General features: G+C 52.9%; 1 protein-coding gene across 1 annotated transcript in view; it reads right to left on the bottom strand.

Annotated features, from left to right (window-relative positions):
* Positions 1-2,370: 2,370 nt before the first annotated feature.
* Positions 2,371-17,028, bottom strand: part of SLC1A7 (solute carrier family 1 member 7) — a 199,393-nt gene continuing 184,735 nt past the window's right edge. Inside the window, 3 exon segments of the mRNA XM_083157919.1 lie at positions 2,371-9,583; positions 11,222-11,244; positions 11,247-11,320. Of these exon segments, the coding sequence (XP_083014045.1) occupies positions 9,359-9,583; positions 11,222-11,244; positions 11,247-11,320 (322 nt within the window). The 3' untranslated portion in view covers positions 2,371-9,358.

The following is a 17,028-nucleotide window of genomic DNA, read 5'->3' as shown; positions in this document are numbered from 1 at the left end:
GAATACTTCAGGTGCCCATCACACTCAGCTAGATAACAGAGGCCATATAGTGTATATACATAGTGTACACCTGGGGAATACTGCAGGTGCCCGTCACACTCAGCTAGATAACATAGGCCATATAGTGTATATACATAGTGTACACCTGGGGAATACTGCAGGTGCCCGTTACACTCAGCTAGATAACATAGGCCATTTAGTGTATATACATAGTGTACACCTGGGGAATACTGCAGGTGCCCGTCACACTCAGCTAGATAACATAGGCCATATAGTATATATACATAGTGTACACCTGGGGAATACTTCAGGTGCCCATCACACTCAGCTAGATAACAGAGGCCATATAGTGTATATACATAGTGTACACCTGGGGAATACTGCAGGTGCCCGTCACACTCAGCTAGATAACATAGGCCATATAGTGTATATACATAGTGTACACCTGGGGAATACTGCAGGTGCCCGTTACACTCAGCTAGATAACATAGGCCATTTAGTGTATATACATAGTGTACACCTGGGGAATACTGCAGGTGCCCGTCACACTCAGCTAGATAACAGAGGCCATATAGTATATATACATAGTGTACACCTGGGGAATACTGCAGGTGCCCGTCACACTCAGCTAGATAACATAGGCCATATAGTATATATACATAGTGTACACCTGGGGAATACTGCAGGTGCCCGTCACACTCAGCTAGATAACAGAGGCCATATAGTGTATATACATAGTGTACACCTGGGGAATACTGCAGGTGCCCGTCACACTCAGCTAGATAACATAGGCCATATAGTATATATACATAGTGTACACCTGGGGAATACTGCAGGTGCCCGTCACACTCAGCTAGATAACATAGGCCATATAGTATATATACATAGTGTACACCTGGGGAATACTGCAGGTGCCCGTCACACTCAGCTAGATAACATAGGCCATATAGTGTATATACATAGTGTACACCTGGGGAATACTGCAGGTGCCCGTCACACTCAGCTAGATAACATAGGCCATATAGTATATATACATAGTGTACACCTGGGGAATACTGCAGGTGCCCGTCACACTCAGCTAGATAACAGAGGCCATATAGTATATATACATAGTGTACACCTGGGGAATACTGCAGGTGCCCGTCACACTCAGCTAGATAACAGAGGCCATATAGTATATATACATAGTGTACACCTGGGGAATACTGCAGGTGCCCGTCACACTCAGCTAGATAACATAGGCCATATAGTGTATATACATAGTGTACACCTGGGGAATACTGCAGGTGCCCGTTACACTCAGCTAGATAACATAGGCCATATAGTGTATATACATAGTGTACACCTGGGGAATACTGCAGGTGCCCGTCACACTCAGCTAGATAACATAGGCCATATAGTATATATACATAGTGTACACCTGGGGAATACTGCAGGTGCCCGTCACACTCAGCTAGATAACATAGGCCATATAGTGTATATACATAGTGTACACCTGGGGAATACTGCAGGTGCCCGTCACACTCAGCTAGATAACATAGGCCATATAGTATATATACATAGTGTACACCTGGGGAATACTGCAGGTGCCCGTCACACTCAGCTAGATAACATAGGCCATATAGTATATATACATAGTGTACACCTGGGGAATACTGCAGGTGCCCGTCACACTCAGCTAGATAACATAGGCCATATAGTATATATACATAGTGTACACCTGGGGAATACTGCAGGTGCCCGTCACACTCAGCTAGATAACATAGGCCATATAGTGTATATACATAGTGTACACCTGGGGAATACTGCAGGTGCCCGTCACACTCAGCTAGATAACATAGGCCATATAGTGTATATACATAGTGTACACCTGGGGAATACTGCAGGTGCCCGTCACACTCAGCTAGATAACAGAGGCCATATAGTGTATATACATAGTGTACACCTGGGGAATACTGCAGGTGCCCGTCACACTCAGCTAGATAACATAGGCCATATAGTATATATACATAGTGTACACCTGGGGAATACTGCAGGTGCCCGTCACACTCAGCTAGATAACAGAGGCCATATAGTGTATATACATAGTGTACACCTGGGGAATACTGCAGGTGCCCGTCACACTCAGCTAGATAACAGAGGCCATATAGTGTATATACATAGTGTACACCTGGGGAATACTGCAGGTGCCCGTCACACTCAGCTAGATAACATAGGCCATATAGTATATATACATAGTGTACACCTGGGGAATACTGCAGGTGCCCGTCACACTCAGCTAGATAACATAGGCCATATAGTGTATATACATAGTGTACACCTGGGGAATACTGCAGGTGCCCGTCACACTCAGCTAGATAACATAGGTCATATAGTATATATACATAGTGTACACCTGGGGAATACTGCAGGTGCCCGTCACACTCAGCATCAGGCAGTAGCTGCAAAGGCAAATACAATCCACACCGTTCTACAGATCATCACTACGGGGCAGCATCAGGCACCAGACGTAAGACCCAGGGCAGAGTGATAGGGTCTATGGGGTAAAGAGGGGCAGGAACCAGGCGGAGGATGAAGGCCATAGGCTGGTAATAAAGGGATGATCATTTCATTAGGAATACAGGAAGGATTCTCTGCTGTAAGAGCAGCTAAGCTGTGGGATGCTCTGTCCCATGAGGTAGTGGTGACATTGGGCTAAATGCTGCACATGAGTGATCCCACAGCAGTGTCTCAGCGACTGTATGCAAATGGCCTAAATTCCTCCCTTGGTGTCAGAGCCGGCCTTAGGCATAGGCAAACTAGGCAATTGCCTAGGGCATTTGGAATGCCTAGGGGCATCAGCAGATTCTGCTGATTAAAATGATATGCAGCATGCCTATATTTTGTATGTGAGTGAGGCTGTATCTGCATATGAAATAGTGTATTCATGGAAATCACTGTAACATTGCATTCCGTATGCAGGTACAGCCACAGTCGCACACAGAATATATTTATGCCACATATTTTAATCATCGGAAGCTCCTTGTGTGTGCTGGTCATAACAATGCAAATAAGACGAATTTTCAGCAAAAAAGGCACCCAACGTTAGCAGAAGGGCCAGGAGCTGCATGGCGTATTGAGGCAAGATGTATGAGGAAACATCTGTATCCAAGCAGAGGCAGATGTCACAGTGTTAGCGGCTGTGCGAGTGCTGTCTGCGGGTGGGTTGGTTGTGCAATAGTGTTCGGCATATGTGTAATGGGCATTATGTGTGTCATGTGTATAAGGGCATTAATAATGTGCGACATATGTGTAAGCGGCATTATGTGTGTCATTATGTGTATGAAGGCATACCCTCCAACTGTACCGTTTTAGCCGGTACAGTACCGTTTTTTAACGGTCTGTACCGGCTAAAATAAACTGTACCGAATGTACCGGTTTTTATTAACATCAGCTTTAGCTGCCTGAGGGATTCTGGGAGATGTAGTTTATTACACTGCCGACTGCTCCCCAGAGAGCATGGAGAAGCAGCCGGCCAGGACTACATCTCCCAGGGTGCACAGCGGAGGGCTGTGACAGGCTTGCCTCCCCCTGCTGCTCAGGGAGAGACTGTGGTTGTAGGATGTCGGCTGTCCAGAGACCACAAGTCCCGGCCGCAATAGCACAAGCCGACACTTTCGGGGCTGCGTGACGTCACCACAGCATGGACGTGCCGCAGCATGGAGAACCTGACAGCGGGGACAGTCGGCGATTTTATGGCCAGACCCCGCTAAGCTGACGAGGTAGGGACAGCCAGCGCAGTATTTATATTGAAATGGAACTCATAAAGAAATTGGCACATGTAGTCCAAAGTAAAATGGTTAAGACCACGTCCCCTTTTACACATGGCCACGCCCCTCGGTCTATGGCCACAACCCTGTACCGATTTTTTAGATGGAAATGTTGGAGGGTATGTGAAGGGCATTAATAAAGGTTGGCATAATGTGTAAAGGGCATTATGGTTATAAGGACATTAATAATGTGTGTCATGTGTAAGGGGCATTACTGTGTGATATTATCAGGGGTGCCGAGAGAAAGGGGTAAAGTGGTACTACTGTGTGATGTAACGTGAATAAGGGACACCATTGCATGATATAATGTGAATAAAGTTGCACTACTGTGTGGCATAATTTGAATTGGGGGTACTATTGTGTGGCCATGCCCCTTTCCAGCAAGAACACACCCCTGTTTGGGCTGCGCACCGAATGTGTGCACTGTTTCTATTTAAAATATTGCGGATAGGAGCACCAAAATGATGACTGCTATGATGAGGGTTGATGGTGCTGGGAAAGGGGAGCAGGGTCAGAGGCGGAACTAGTGGCGGTGCTAGGGGGCACCAGCCAAAATCTTGCCTAGGGCGTCATTTAGGCTAGGGCCGGCTCTGCTTGGTGTATACCCGTGGGGTACAAGGACTGAAACGCCATAGTCAGTAATACAGATCGGTCCTTAATCGCCATCATCAGTGGCACAGCAGCCCTACCTGGGTGATTCATGCGTCTGTGTACATCATTGCTTGGAGTGACACGCCCCTCGCACTCCAATAACACGCCCAATGTTCGCCACCACCCAATTACTGTGCAGGAATGCCCGCCACACCTCTGATACCATCTGCGCCGCTGTGCATAAATACTGTTTAACATACCACTGAGCAGAGAACATGTGGATACAGGTATGACACGACTCTCCGGTGTTCTATCCTTCCCTTGGATCTGTGGGCGATATCCACGGACTTGTGTCGGACGATAGAATCATGGAAACATTTTAAATCATTATAATTTGTTATGATCCGCTTGATATTTTTTTGGAGTAGAATGTAATCTCTAAGTCTCCATCTTGTGTCCTATATCTGCCCCGTGGAGGATGGGAGCCCACATCGCCTGTGGTAATACAGTCCCCACACATCTACAGGTACAGATATAACAGAGAGAGGAGACCAGACATTGTCAGCATCGTTCTGCATCCGTATAATGTGCAGGATCACTGGGATCTGATGTAACCAGCAGGGACAGGACCGGTCAGTGACATCCACCAGCAGGGACAGGACCGGTCAGTGACAGCAGGGACAGGACCGGTCAGTGACAGCAGGGACAGGGCCGGTCAGAGACAGCAGGGACAGGGCCGGTCAGTGACAGTAGGGACAGGGCCGGTCAGCGACAGCAGGGACAGAACCGGTCAGCGACAACAGGGACAGGACCTGTCAGCGACAGCAGGGACAGGGCCGGTCAGAGACAGCAGGGACAGGGCCGGTCAGAGACAGCAGGGACAGGGCCGGTCAGTGACAGCAGGGACAGGGCCGGTCAGAGACAGCAGGGACAGGACAGGTCAGCGACAGCAGGGACAGGGCCGGTCAGTGACAGCAGGGACAGGGCTGGTCAGCCGGACAGGACCGGTCAGTGACAGCAGGGACAGGGCCAGTCAGTGACAGCAGGGACAGGGCCGGTCAGTGACAGCAAGGACAGGACCGGTCAGCGACAGCAAGGACAGGACCGGTCAGCGATAGCAGGGACAGGGCCGGTCAGCGACAGCAGGGACAGGGCTGGTCAGCCGGACAGGACCGGTCAGTGACAGCAGGGACAGGGCCGGTCAGTGACAGCAGGGACAGGGCCGGTCAGTGACAGCAGGGACAGGGCCGGTCAGTGACAGCAAGGACAGGGACGGTCAGTGACAGCAAGGACAGGGCTGGTCAGTGACAGCAAGGACAGGACCGGTCAGTTACAGGAGGGACAGGACCGGTCAGTGACAGCAGGGACAGGGCCGATCAGTGACAGCAGGGACAGGGCCGGTCAGAGACAGCAGGGACAGGGCCGGTCAGTGACAGCAAGGACAGGGCCGGTCAGTGACAGCAAGGACAGGGCCGGTCAGTGACAGCAAGGACAGGACCGGTCAGTTACAGGAGGGACAGGACCGGTCAGTGACAGCAGGGACAGGGCCGGTCAGTGACAGCAGGGACAGGGCCGATCAGTGACAGCAGGGACAGGGCCGGTCAGATACAGGAGGGAGAGGTCCGGTCAGTGACAGCAGGGACAGGACAGTCATCCGCTAGCTGGGACAGGGCCGGTCAGTGACAGCAGGGACAGGACAGTGACATCAACCAGCAGCGATAGGGCTGGTAAGTGACAGCGCAGGACAGGGCTGGTCAGTTACAGGAGGGACTGGGCCAGTTAGTGACAGCAGGGTTAGGATCGGTCAGTGACAGCAGGGACAGGGCCGGTCAGTTACAGGAGGGACAGGGACAGTCAGTGACATCCACCAGCAGGGACAGGACCGGTCAGTGACAGCAGGGACAGGACCGGTCAGTGACAGCAGGGACAGGGCCGGTCAGTGACAGCAGGGACAGGGCCGGTCAGCGACAGCAAGGACAGGACCGGTCAGCGACAGCAAGGACAGGACCGGTCAGCGACAGCAGGGACAGGGCCGGTCAGTGACAGCAGGGACAGGGCTGGTCAGCCGGACAGGACCGGTCAGTGACAGCAGGGACAGGGCCGGTCAGTGACAGCAGGGACAGGGCCGGTCAGTGAAAGCAGGGACAGGGCCGGTCAGTGACAGCAAGGACAGGGCCGGTCAGTGACAGCAAGGACAGGGCCGGTCAGTGACAGCAAGGACAGGACCGGTCAGTTACAGGAGGGACAGGACCGGTCAGTGACAGCAGGGACAGGGCCGGTCAGTGACAGCAGGGACAGGGCCGATCAGTGACAGCAGGGACAGGGCCGGTCAGATACAGGAGGGAGAGGTCCGGTCAGTGACAGCAGGGACAGGACAGTCATCCGCTAGCTGGGACAGGGCCGGTCAGTGACAGCAGGGACAGGACAGTGACATCAACCAGCAGCGATAGGGCTGGTAAGTGACAGCGCAGGACAGGGCTGGTCAGTTACAGGAGGGACTGGGCCAGTTAGTGACAGCAGGGTTAGGATCGGTCAGTGACAGCAGGGACAGGGCCGGTCAGTTACAGGAGGGACAGGGACAGTCAGTGACATCCACCAGCAGGGACAGGACCGGTCAGTGACAGCAGGGACAGGGCCGGTCAGTGACAGCAGGGACAGGACCGGTCAGTTACAGGAGGGACAGGGACAGTCAGTGACAGCAGGGACAGGACCGGTCAGTGACAGCAGGGACAGGGCCGGTCAGATACAGGAGTGACAGGGCCGGTCAGATACAGGAGGGACAGGTCCGGTCAGTGACAGCAGGGATAGGACAGTCATCCGCTAGCAGCGACAGGGCTGGTAAGTGACAGCGCAGAGCAGTGACATCAGGGACAGGGTCGGTCAGTGACAGCAGGAGCAGGACATGTCAGTGACAACAGGACAGTGACATCCACCAGCAGGGACAGGGCTGGTCAGTGACAGCAGGAACAGAACAGTGACATCTGCCAGCAGGGACAGGGCCGGCCTGTGACAGCAGACAGGACAATGACATCCACCAGCAGGGACAGGACAATGACACCTGTCAGCAGGGACAGGGACAGTCAGTGACAGCAGGGAAAGTCAGGGGCAGAACCTGTCAGTGACATCCGCCAGCAGGAACAGGACCGGTCAGTGACAGCAGGGACAGGGGCGGTCAGTCACAGCAGGGTCAGGGCCGGTCAGTGACAGCAGGGACAGGGCCGGTCAGTCACAGCAGGGACAGGGCCGGTAGGTCACAACAGGGTCAGGGCCGGTAGGTCACAGCAGGGTCAGGGCCGGTCAGTGACAAGGCCAGTCATTACTGCCAGCTGTGTGATGCTACACATGAGTCTCTAGCAGGACTGGTCATCTGCAAGCAGGGACAGGACAGTGACATCCACCAGCAGGACAGGATAATGACCTCTGTCAGCAGGGACAGGGCCAGTCAATGACAGCAGGGGCAGTCAGGGACAGAACCTGTCAGTGACATCCGCCAGCAGGAACAGGGACCGGAAGTGACAGCAGTGACAGGACCAGTCAATGACAGGTGGGACAGGGCCGGCCAGTGACAGCAGGGAAAGGGCCGGTCAGTGACATCCACCAGCAGGACAGGGCCAGTCAGTGACAGCAGAGACAGGGCCGGTCAATGACAGCAGTGACAGGGCTGGTCAGTCACAGGAGGGACAGGGACGGTCAGTGACATCCACCAGCAGGAACAGGGCCAGTCAGTGACATCCACCAGCATGGACAGAGCCGGTCAGTGACAGAAGGGACAGGACCAGTCAATGACAGGTGGGCCAGGGCCAGCCAGTGACAGCAGGGACAGGGCCAGTCAGTGACAGCAGGGACAGGATCAGTCAATGACAGGAGGGACAGGGCCGGTCAGTAACAGCAGTGACAGGGCCGGTCAGTAACAGCAGGGACAGGGCCAGTCAGTGACATCCACCAGCAGGGACAGGGCCGGTCAGTAACAGCAGAGACAGAGGCGGTCAGTGACAGCAGGGACAGGACAGTGACATCCACCAGCAGGGACAGGTCCGGTCAGTGACATCCGCCAGTAGGGACAGGGCCGGTCAGTGACAACCTCCAGCAGGGACAGGGACGGTCAGTGACAACCTCCAGCAGGGACAGGGCCGGTCAGTGACAACCTCCAGCAGGGACAGGGCCGGTCAGTGACAACCTCCAGCAGGGACAGGACAGTGACATCTGCCAGAAGGGACACGGCCGGTCAGTGACAGCAGGGACAAGATAGTGACATCCACCAGCAGGGACAGGGCCAGTCAGTGACAACCTCCAGCAGGGACAGGACAGTGACATCTGCCAGAAGGGACAGGGCCGGTCAGTGACATCCACCAGCAGGGACAGGGCCGGTCAGTAACAGCAGAGACAGAGGCGGTCAGTGACAGCAGGGACAGGACAGTGACATCCACCAGCAGGGACAGGTCCGGTCAGTGACATCCGCCAGCAGGGACAGGGCCGGTCAGTCACAGCAGGGTCAGGGCGGTCAATGACACCAGGGACAGGACAGTGGCACCCACCAGCAGGGACAGGGCCGGTCAGTGACAACCTCTAGCAGGGACAGGACAGTGACATCTGCCAGAAGGGACAGGGCCGGTCAGTGACAGCAGGGACAAGATAGTAACATCCTCCAGCAGGGACAGGGCCGGTCAGTGACAACCTCCAGCAGGGACAGGGCCGGTCAGTGACAACCTCCAGCAGGGACAGGGCCGGTCAGTGACAACCTCCAGCAGGGACAGGGCCGGTCAGTGACAACCTCCAGCAGGGACAGGGCCGGTCAGTGACAACCTCCAGCAGGGACAGGACAGTGACATCTGCCAGAAGGGACACGGCCGGTCAGTGACAGCAGGGACAAGATAGTGACATCCACCAGCAGGGACAGGGCCGGTCATTGACAACCTCCAGCAGGGACAGGGCCGGTCAGTACTGCCAGCTGTGTGATGTTACACATTAGTCTCCAGCTCGCTGATCTCTATCGTACAGTGATCTTTCTCTGAGCATTTATCTGATGGTTCCGAGACTTCGGGCTCGGGGTCCACCTGAACATGATGAAACTCCTGTACTGTATGAGAGAGGTGTGGGGCGCTCCGGGACTTCACGCAGCCATTCCGCTGGTACGCCATGATTTGGTGGATGCTTATTGGCTTGGTCTCGCAGATCAGAGGAACCTGGATCATACAGAGAAGATGCTGTCAGTCACTGCAGTGTCATTGGTACCAATGTTTGGGACCACAGATGACCTAAGCTCACTGGGTCACCTATCACCGCACCGGTGAAAGGGGGGTATGGTGATAGATGACCCGGTGAGCTCACAATTCGTATATGTCCCCTCAGTCACTACGCACACACAGGGAGGGGGAGGAGCAGTACATTTGATAGTGATTGTGAATGGATTTCGCTGCCCACTGTATGCCTCTCACTACCCACTGCATGCTGCCCACTGCACTCCACTCGCTACACACTGCATGCCACCCACTGTACGCCTCCCGCTACACACTGCATGCTGCGCAACCCAAGCTACATGTTGAATACCGCCCACTGCAGCCTCCCGCTACACACTGTATACTGCTTGCCTCCCACTACCCACTGCATGCCGCCCACTGCACACTTCCCATTACACACTGCATGCCACCTACTGCACACTGTCCACTACTCACTGCATGCAGCGCACTTCCTGCATCACGCTGCATGCCACACGCTACACACTGCATGCCGATTTACGGCAGCTTCCCGCTACACACTGCATGCTGCGCAACCCAAGCTACATGTTGAATACCACCCACTGCAGCCTCCCACTACACACTGTATACTGCTTGCCTCCCACTGCACACTTCCCGGTACACACTGCATGCCACCTACTGCACACTGTCCACTACTCACTGCATGCAGCGCACTTCCGGCATCACACTGCACGCCAAGCACTGCAACGTCCCACTAAACACTGCATGCCGATTTACGGCAGCCTCCCGCTATACACTGCATGCTGCACAACCCAAGCTACATGTTGAATACCGCCCACTGCAGCCTCCCACTACACACTGTATACTGCTTGCCTCCCACTACCCACTGCATGCCACCCACTGCACACTTCCCGGTACACACTGCATGCCACCTACTGCACACTGTCCACTTCTCACTGCATGCAGCGCACTTCCGGCATCACGCTGCACGCCACGCACTGCAACGTCCCGCTACACACTGCATGCCGATTACGGCAGCCTCCCGCTACACACTGCATGCCTCCCGCTACACAATGCATGCTGCCCACTGCACGCCTCAGCCTACACACTGCATGCTGCCCATAGCACACCAACCACATGCCTCCCACTACCCACTGTATGCTGCTAACTGCACACCGCCCACTGCACGCCAACCACTGTACATCTCCCTCTACCCGCTGCATGCCACCCACTGCCCACCTCCCACTTGCAGGTCACCCGCTATCCCACCACCACCTTCCCTGTGCTAGTCACCTGCTACCCTCCCCCCACCACCAATACATCCCCTGTGTAGGTCACCTGCTACCCTCCCCCACCACCAATATGTCCCCTGTGTAGGCCACCTGCTACCCTCCCCCCCATCTACAGCACCCCCAACACCACCACCCCACATGTGCAAGTCACCTGCTATCCCACCACCACCTTCCCTGTGCAGGTCTCCCACTACCCCCCCCCCCTCCCAGCACCACCACCTCCCCTGTGCAGGTCTCCCACTACCCCTCCCCCCCCCCCCCCCCCCCCCAGCACCACCACCTCCCCTGTGCAGGTCTCCCACTACCTCAGTGGTATTGCATTTTACCGCATTACCTCTTCACTTTGGCGTGCAAAAATTTCCTGCAGATGTGCGCCATTATCCCGGCAGCCAGAGCGTCTCCCAGCACATTGATCATTGTACGGAATCTGTCTCTGGTAGAAAAGAAGAAACAGAATTGTCAGAAATTGTGCAGCAGTGTGTGCTGGTGATTCATGTTTTGCATTGTGCTTCCTATTCTGACACTCCGGGGGAAATTTACTAAGAATACGAATGCAAAAAGTTGCACTCGTATTCTTAATACGAATGGCTACAACTGCATACGTTGTATGCCAAGTCGTGTCCCGGAGGGGGATTTACAAAGCAGTCATATACAACTGATGTGTAACCCTCCGATGGCGTAGTAATTCGTATTAGCGGCACATATATACGGCTGCTGATACGAATTAGTGGAGGCAGTCTGCACGGATCAGTCAGATCCATCATATCAGTCAGATCCATCATATCAGTCAGATCCATCATATCAGTCAGATCCGTGCAGGCTGCAAGGTGTAAAAAACGGCGTCTGTGTCGGCGGTGTCTGTCGGCGTCCATCCGGGTCCGAAGAAATCCATGGGGGACCTGTGGAAGGAAATCCTACTCACCCAGGTCCTCCATGGAAGCTCTGAAGTCTTGATCTGCCGTAGTCCTGGACTTCTGTCACCTTCTGTGACACGCCGGCAACTCCATCGGCTCCCCGCATCGGACTGTCAGAGGCGCAGAGATGTTTCATCCTCCGCGCCTCTCCATAGAATGATTCTATTGGCCGCTAGGCGGCCAATCAGGAGCTGAGAAAGTCGGCTCCTGATTGGCCGCCTTGCGGCCAATAAAATCGTTCTATAGAGAGGCGCGAAAGATGAAGGATCTCTGCGCCTCTGACAGTCCGATGCGGGGAGCTGATGGAGTCACTGGCATGTCACAGAAGGTGACAGAAGTCCAGGACTACGGCAGATCAAGACTTCAGAGCTTCCATGGAGGACATTGGGTGAGTAGGATTTCCTTCCACAGGTCCCCCATGGATTTCTTCGGACCCGGATGGACGCCGACTGACATCGCCGACACAGACGCCGTTGGCATGGAGCCCACCGCCGACATGGAGCAGGACAAGGCACCGATGGACAGGGTTCCCGTCGCCCCGCCGACGGAGATTGAGACGCGCGTCTCAGTCAGATGGTGAGGCAGGCCGCTGGCGAAACGCCAGCGGTGACGTTCTGGCGATTCGCCAGCAAAGAAGAGGCCTGCCCCATCTGTACACTACACTGTAAAACTACACCGCCACACTACAATACACTGAAACACTACACAACCACACTACACCCTAACCTACCTACACCACTACACTACACTGACACAATACACTATGCTGCAAAACTACACCACCACACTACAATAAAGAATACAATAAAGCTAAACAACCACTATACACTATACTGCAAAACTACACAACCACACTACACTACACTGCCACACTGCACCGCCACACTACAATACACTATAACGCTACACAACCACTATAAACTACACTGCCACACTGCACCGCCACACTACAATACACTATGGGCCTTATTCTAGTTCACTCTTTCTGACAAAATCCTTCTTAGACAAAAGTGCACAAAAACATGTGCACTGCAGGGGTGAAGATGTAATTTGTGCTGAGAGAATTAGATTTGGGTTTCAAAGTGAGATCTATATTGCAGTGTAAAAATAAAGCTGTCAGTATTTTCCCTGCACAGAAACAAAATAACTCATTAGAATCTAATTCTCTCTGCACATTTTACATTTGCACCCCTGCAGTGCACATGGTATTGTCCATCTAAGAAGGAATTTTTTAGAAAGAGTGAACTAGAATAAGGCCCTATAACCCTACAACCACTATACACTACACTGCCACTCTACATTACACTGCCACACTACACCGCCACACTACAATACACTATAATGCTACACAACCACTATACACTACACCGCCACACTACAATACACTATAACACTACTCAACCACTATACACTGCACTGCAAAACTACACTACCATACTACTCTACCGCAACACACTACACCACCACACTACTACACCCTGCTCTACACTACACCGCCACACTACTACACCCTGCTCTGCACTACCCCGCAACACTACTACACCCTGCTCTACACTACACCGCCACACTACTACACCCTGCTCTACACTACACCAACACACTACTACACCCTGCTTTACACTACACCGCCACACTACTACACCCTGCTCTACACTACACCAACACACTACTACACCGCCACACTACTACACCCTGCTCTGCACTACACCGCCACACTACTACACCCTGCTCTGCACTACACCGCCACACTACTACACCCTGCTTTGCACTACACCACCACACTACTACACTCTGCTCTACACTACACCACCACACTACTACACTCTGCTCTACACTACACCACCACACTACTACACTCTGCTCTACACTACACCGCCACATTGCCATTTGCTACTCTGTAACATTTCTTAATACATTTCCCAACAAAACATTTTCCTCTTTAGTCTCTTTGTAGGTTTCCAGGAAAACCACGTACTATGTAAGTGGTCACTCCCAGCGCAGATTACGGCTGTGTGTCTCTGGGCATCACAGTGGCTCTGTATGCCCACCACTGATAGGCACCATAGATGGTGATGGTGGCATAAAGCATCGATGGTAGATAGCTATTCTGTGTATCCCATCATCGGGTCCATGGCTACCATCTAAGATGTATTTGGCATAGACCATCAATGGTTTAGAATCATCAAATGGCCACCCCTACTCTGCAGGATTATATTCCTGGCATCCTGATAAAATAGGCCGTTGGCGTGTTACTGTGTTGTGTCTCCGTGTGTGTGTGTCTCCGTGTGTGTGTCTCCGTGTGTGTGTGTCTCCATGTGTGTGTATGTCTCCGTGTGTGTGTATGTCTCCGTGTGTGTGTATGTCTCCGTGTGTGTGTGTCTCCATGTGTGTGTGTGTCTCCATGTGTGTGTGTGTCTCCATGTGTGTGTGTGTCTCTGTGTGTGTATGTGTCTCCGTGGGCCTTATTCTGGTCGGTGCGGACGGAGCCGAATATACGGGCAGGACCGTGCGTCCTAAACCCCGCCTTTCGTACGGATCTCTCACTCCGTCCGAATGCGTTAAGCCGCTGACCGCACGGAGCACGAGTGAATTTCTCACGGATGCACCTCCTCCATCTCTTGGAACCTCCCCCATCATCCGCAACCTCAGACCACAAGGGCATTTCTCCGTGCAAAAGCAGTGATCTGGGCGGGCAGCTGACATCCGGCGATGTCATATGTCCGCCCCCTACACGTGCGTCACGACTGCATTACCATACGTACGCCCAGCGTTTTCATGGGAACGCCCATGAAACGCGGGGTGTAAACATATGGTAATGAGCCCAGACAGCCCTTCACGCCCCTCTCCACCCCCTGTTCGTTGTGTACACATTTCATGCGGAATTGGGACGTGCGTTCCGTTCGCACATGCGCAGAGTTGCCTCTGCACATGCACAGACACAAAACATCGGCGGCACGAACGCACGCGGATATATCCGCACCAACCAGAATAAGGGCCTGTGTGTGTGTGTCTCCGTGTGTGTGTGTCTCCGTGTGTGTTGTGTCTCCCTGCACGCTCCGGGGACTCATGTGAATGATTACACAGCACTGAGTCATTGTACTGGCAGTACAGCTATGTAAATCACTATTATCTGAGCAGTAAAGTCCAGCTTGTACCTCATACAAGCACAGCCTGTTATAGACTAGAATACAGTGCTGAGGCCAGGGAACGTGGGCTGCAATCTAATGCACAGACCCCCGGGAGCCTCAAATCACACAACAGACAGCCACAGAAAACAAGGCAGATTTATTACAGGATCATTTGCTGTAATGCCAGTCTATCACTCTCAGGAGGTACCGTCACCGTCAGTTATCAGTCTTAGGCGGTACCGTCACCGTCAGTGTATCACTCTCAGGAGGTACCGTCACCATCAGTTATCAGTCTTGGGGGCAGATTTATTAAGCTTGGAGAAGAGATAAACAGGAGATAAAGCGGAGAAAAGGTAAAAGGAGATAAAGCACCAGCCAATCAGCTGTGTTTGAAAAAGACAGTTGGGAGCTGATTGGCTGCTGCTTTGTCTCCTTTTACCTTTTCTCCGCTTTATCTCCTGTTTATCTCTTCTCCAAGCTTAATAAATCTGCCCCCAAGACTGATAACTGATGGTGACGGTACCTCCTGAGAGTGATACACTGACGGTGACGGTACCGCCTAAGACTGATAACTGACGGTGACGGTACCTCCTGAGAGTGATACACTGACGGTGACAGTACAGCCTAAAGGTGGCCATACACACGCAGATTTATCTGCAGATCTGGCTGGTTGGAACAAAAACATGGTTATGGATGAGTGACAGTTTGTCAGTTTTCCAGCATTTCCAAGCAAATGGTCAACAAACATTTGCCTTCATTCATAACCATGTTTTTGTTCCAACCAGCCAGATCTGCAGATAAATCTGCGTGTGTATGGCCACCTTTAGGCTGTACTGTCACCGTCAGTGTATCACTCTCAGGATCACCATCAGTTTATCACTTTCAGAAGGTACCGGCAGCTATCAGTCTCACTTGGTAACATCACTGTCAGTGTATCACTCTCAGGAGGTACCGTCACCACCAGTTATCAGTCTCAGGAGGTACCGTCACCATCAGTTATCAGTCTCAGGAGGTACCGTCACTGTCAGTTATCAGTCTCAGGAGGCACCGTCACCGTCAGTTATCAGTCTCAGGAGGTACCGTCACTGTCAGTTATCAGTCTCAGGAGGTACCGTCACTGTCAGTTATCAGTCTCAGGCGGTACCGTCACCATCAGTTATCACTCTCAGGAGGTACCGTCACCGTCAGTTATCAGTCTCAGGTGGTACCGTCACCATCAGTTATCACTCTCAGGAGGTACCGTCACCATCAGTTATCAGTCTTAGGCGGTACCATCACCGTCAGTGTATCAGTCTAAAGATGCCCATACACTAGTAAGATTTATCTTCAGATCTGGCTGGTTATATCAAAAACATGGTTATGGATGAGTGACAGTTTGTCAGTAATGTCACTATCATTGTATCAGTCTCAGGTGGTAACGTCACAGTCAGTGTATCAGTCTCAGGTGGTCCCATCTGCATATTAGTATCAGGCAGTATTATCAGTGTATCATTCTCAGGCGGCAATGTCATTGTCAGTGTATCAGTCTCAAGCGCTACCCTCTGCGTATGAGTCTCAGGCGGTACCGCCACCACCTGTGTATCAGTCTCAGGCATCACCATCAGTGTATCAGTCTCAGGCGTCACCGTCAGTGTATCAGTTTCAGGCGGTACCATCACCATCAGTGCATCAGTCTCAGCTGTCACCGTCAGTGTCTCAGGTGTCACTCTTAGGCGGTAACGGCACCGTCTGCATATCAGTCTTATGCAGTAACATCACCGTCTGCGTATCAGTCTCAGGCGGTACCGTCTGCGTATCAGTCTCAGGCGGTACCGTCTGCGTATCAGTCTCAGGCGGTACCGTCTGCGTATCAGTCTCAGGCGGTACCGTCTGCGTATCAGTCTCAGGCGGTACCGTCTGCGTATCAGTCTCAGGCGGTACCGTCTGCGTATCAGTCTCAGGCGGTACCGTCTGCGTATCAGTCTCAGGCGGTACCATCTGCGTATCAGTCTCAGGCGGTACCGTCTGCGTATCAGTCTCAGGCGGTACCATCTGCGTATCAGTCTCAGGCAGTACCGTCTGCGTATCAGTCTCAGGCGGTACCGTCTGCGTATCAGTCT

Source organism: Crinia signifera, chromosome 8 (assembly GCF_055691185.1).
Source record: "Crinia signifera chromosome 8, ASM5569118v1, whole genome shotgun sequence".
Taxonomy (NCBI): domain Eukaryota; kingdom Metazoa; phylum Chordata; class Amphibia; order Anura; family Myobatrachidae; genus Crinia; species Crinia signifera.
The sequence above is the reverse complement of the archived record's forward strand: the minus strand, read 5'-3'. Positions and strand labels throughout refer to the sequence as shown.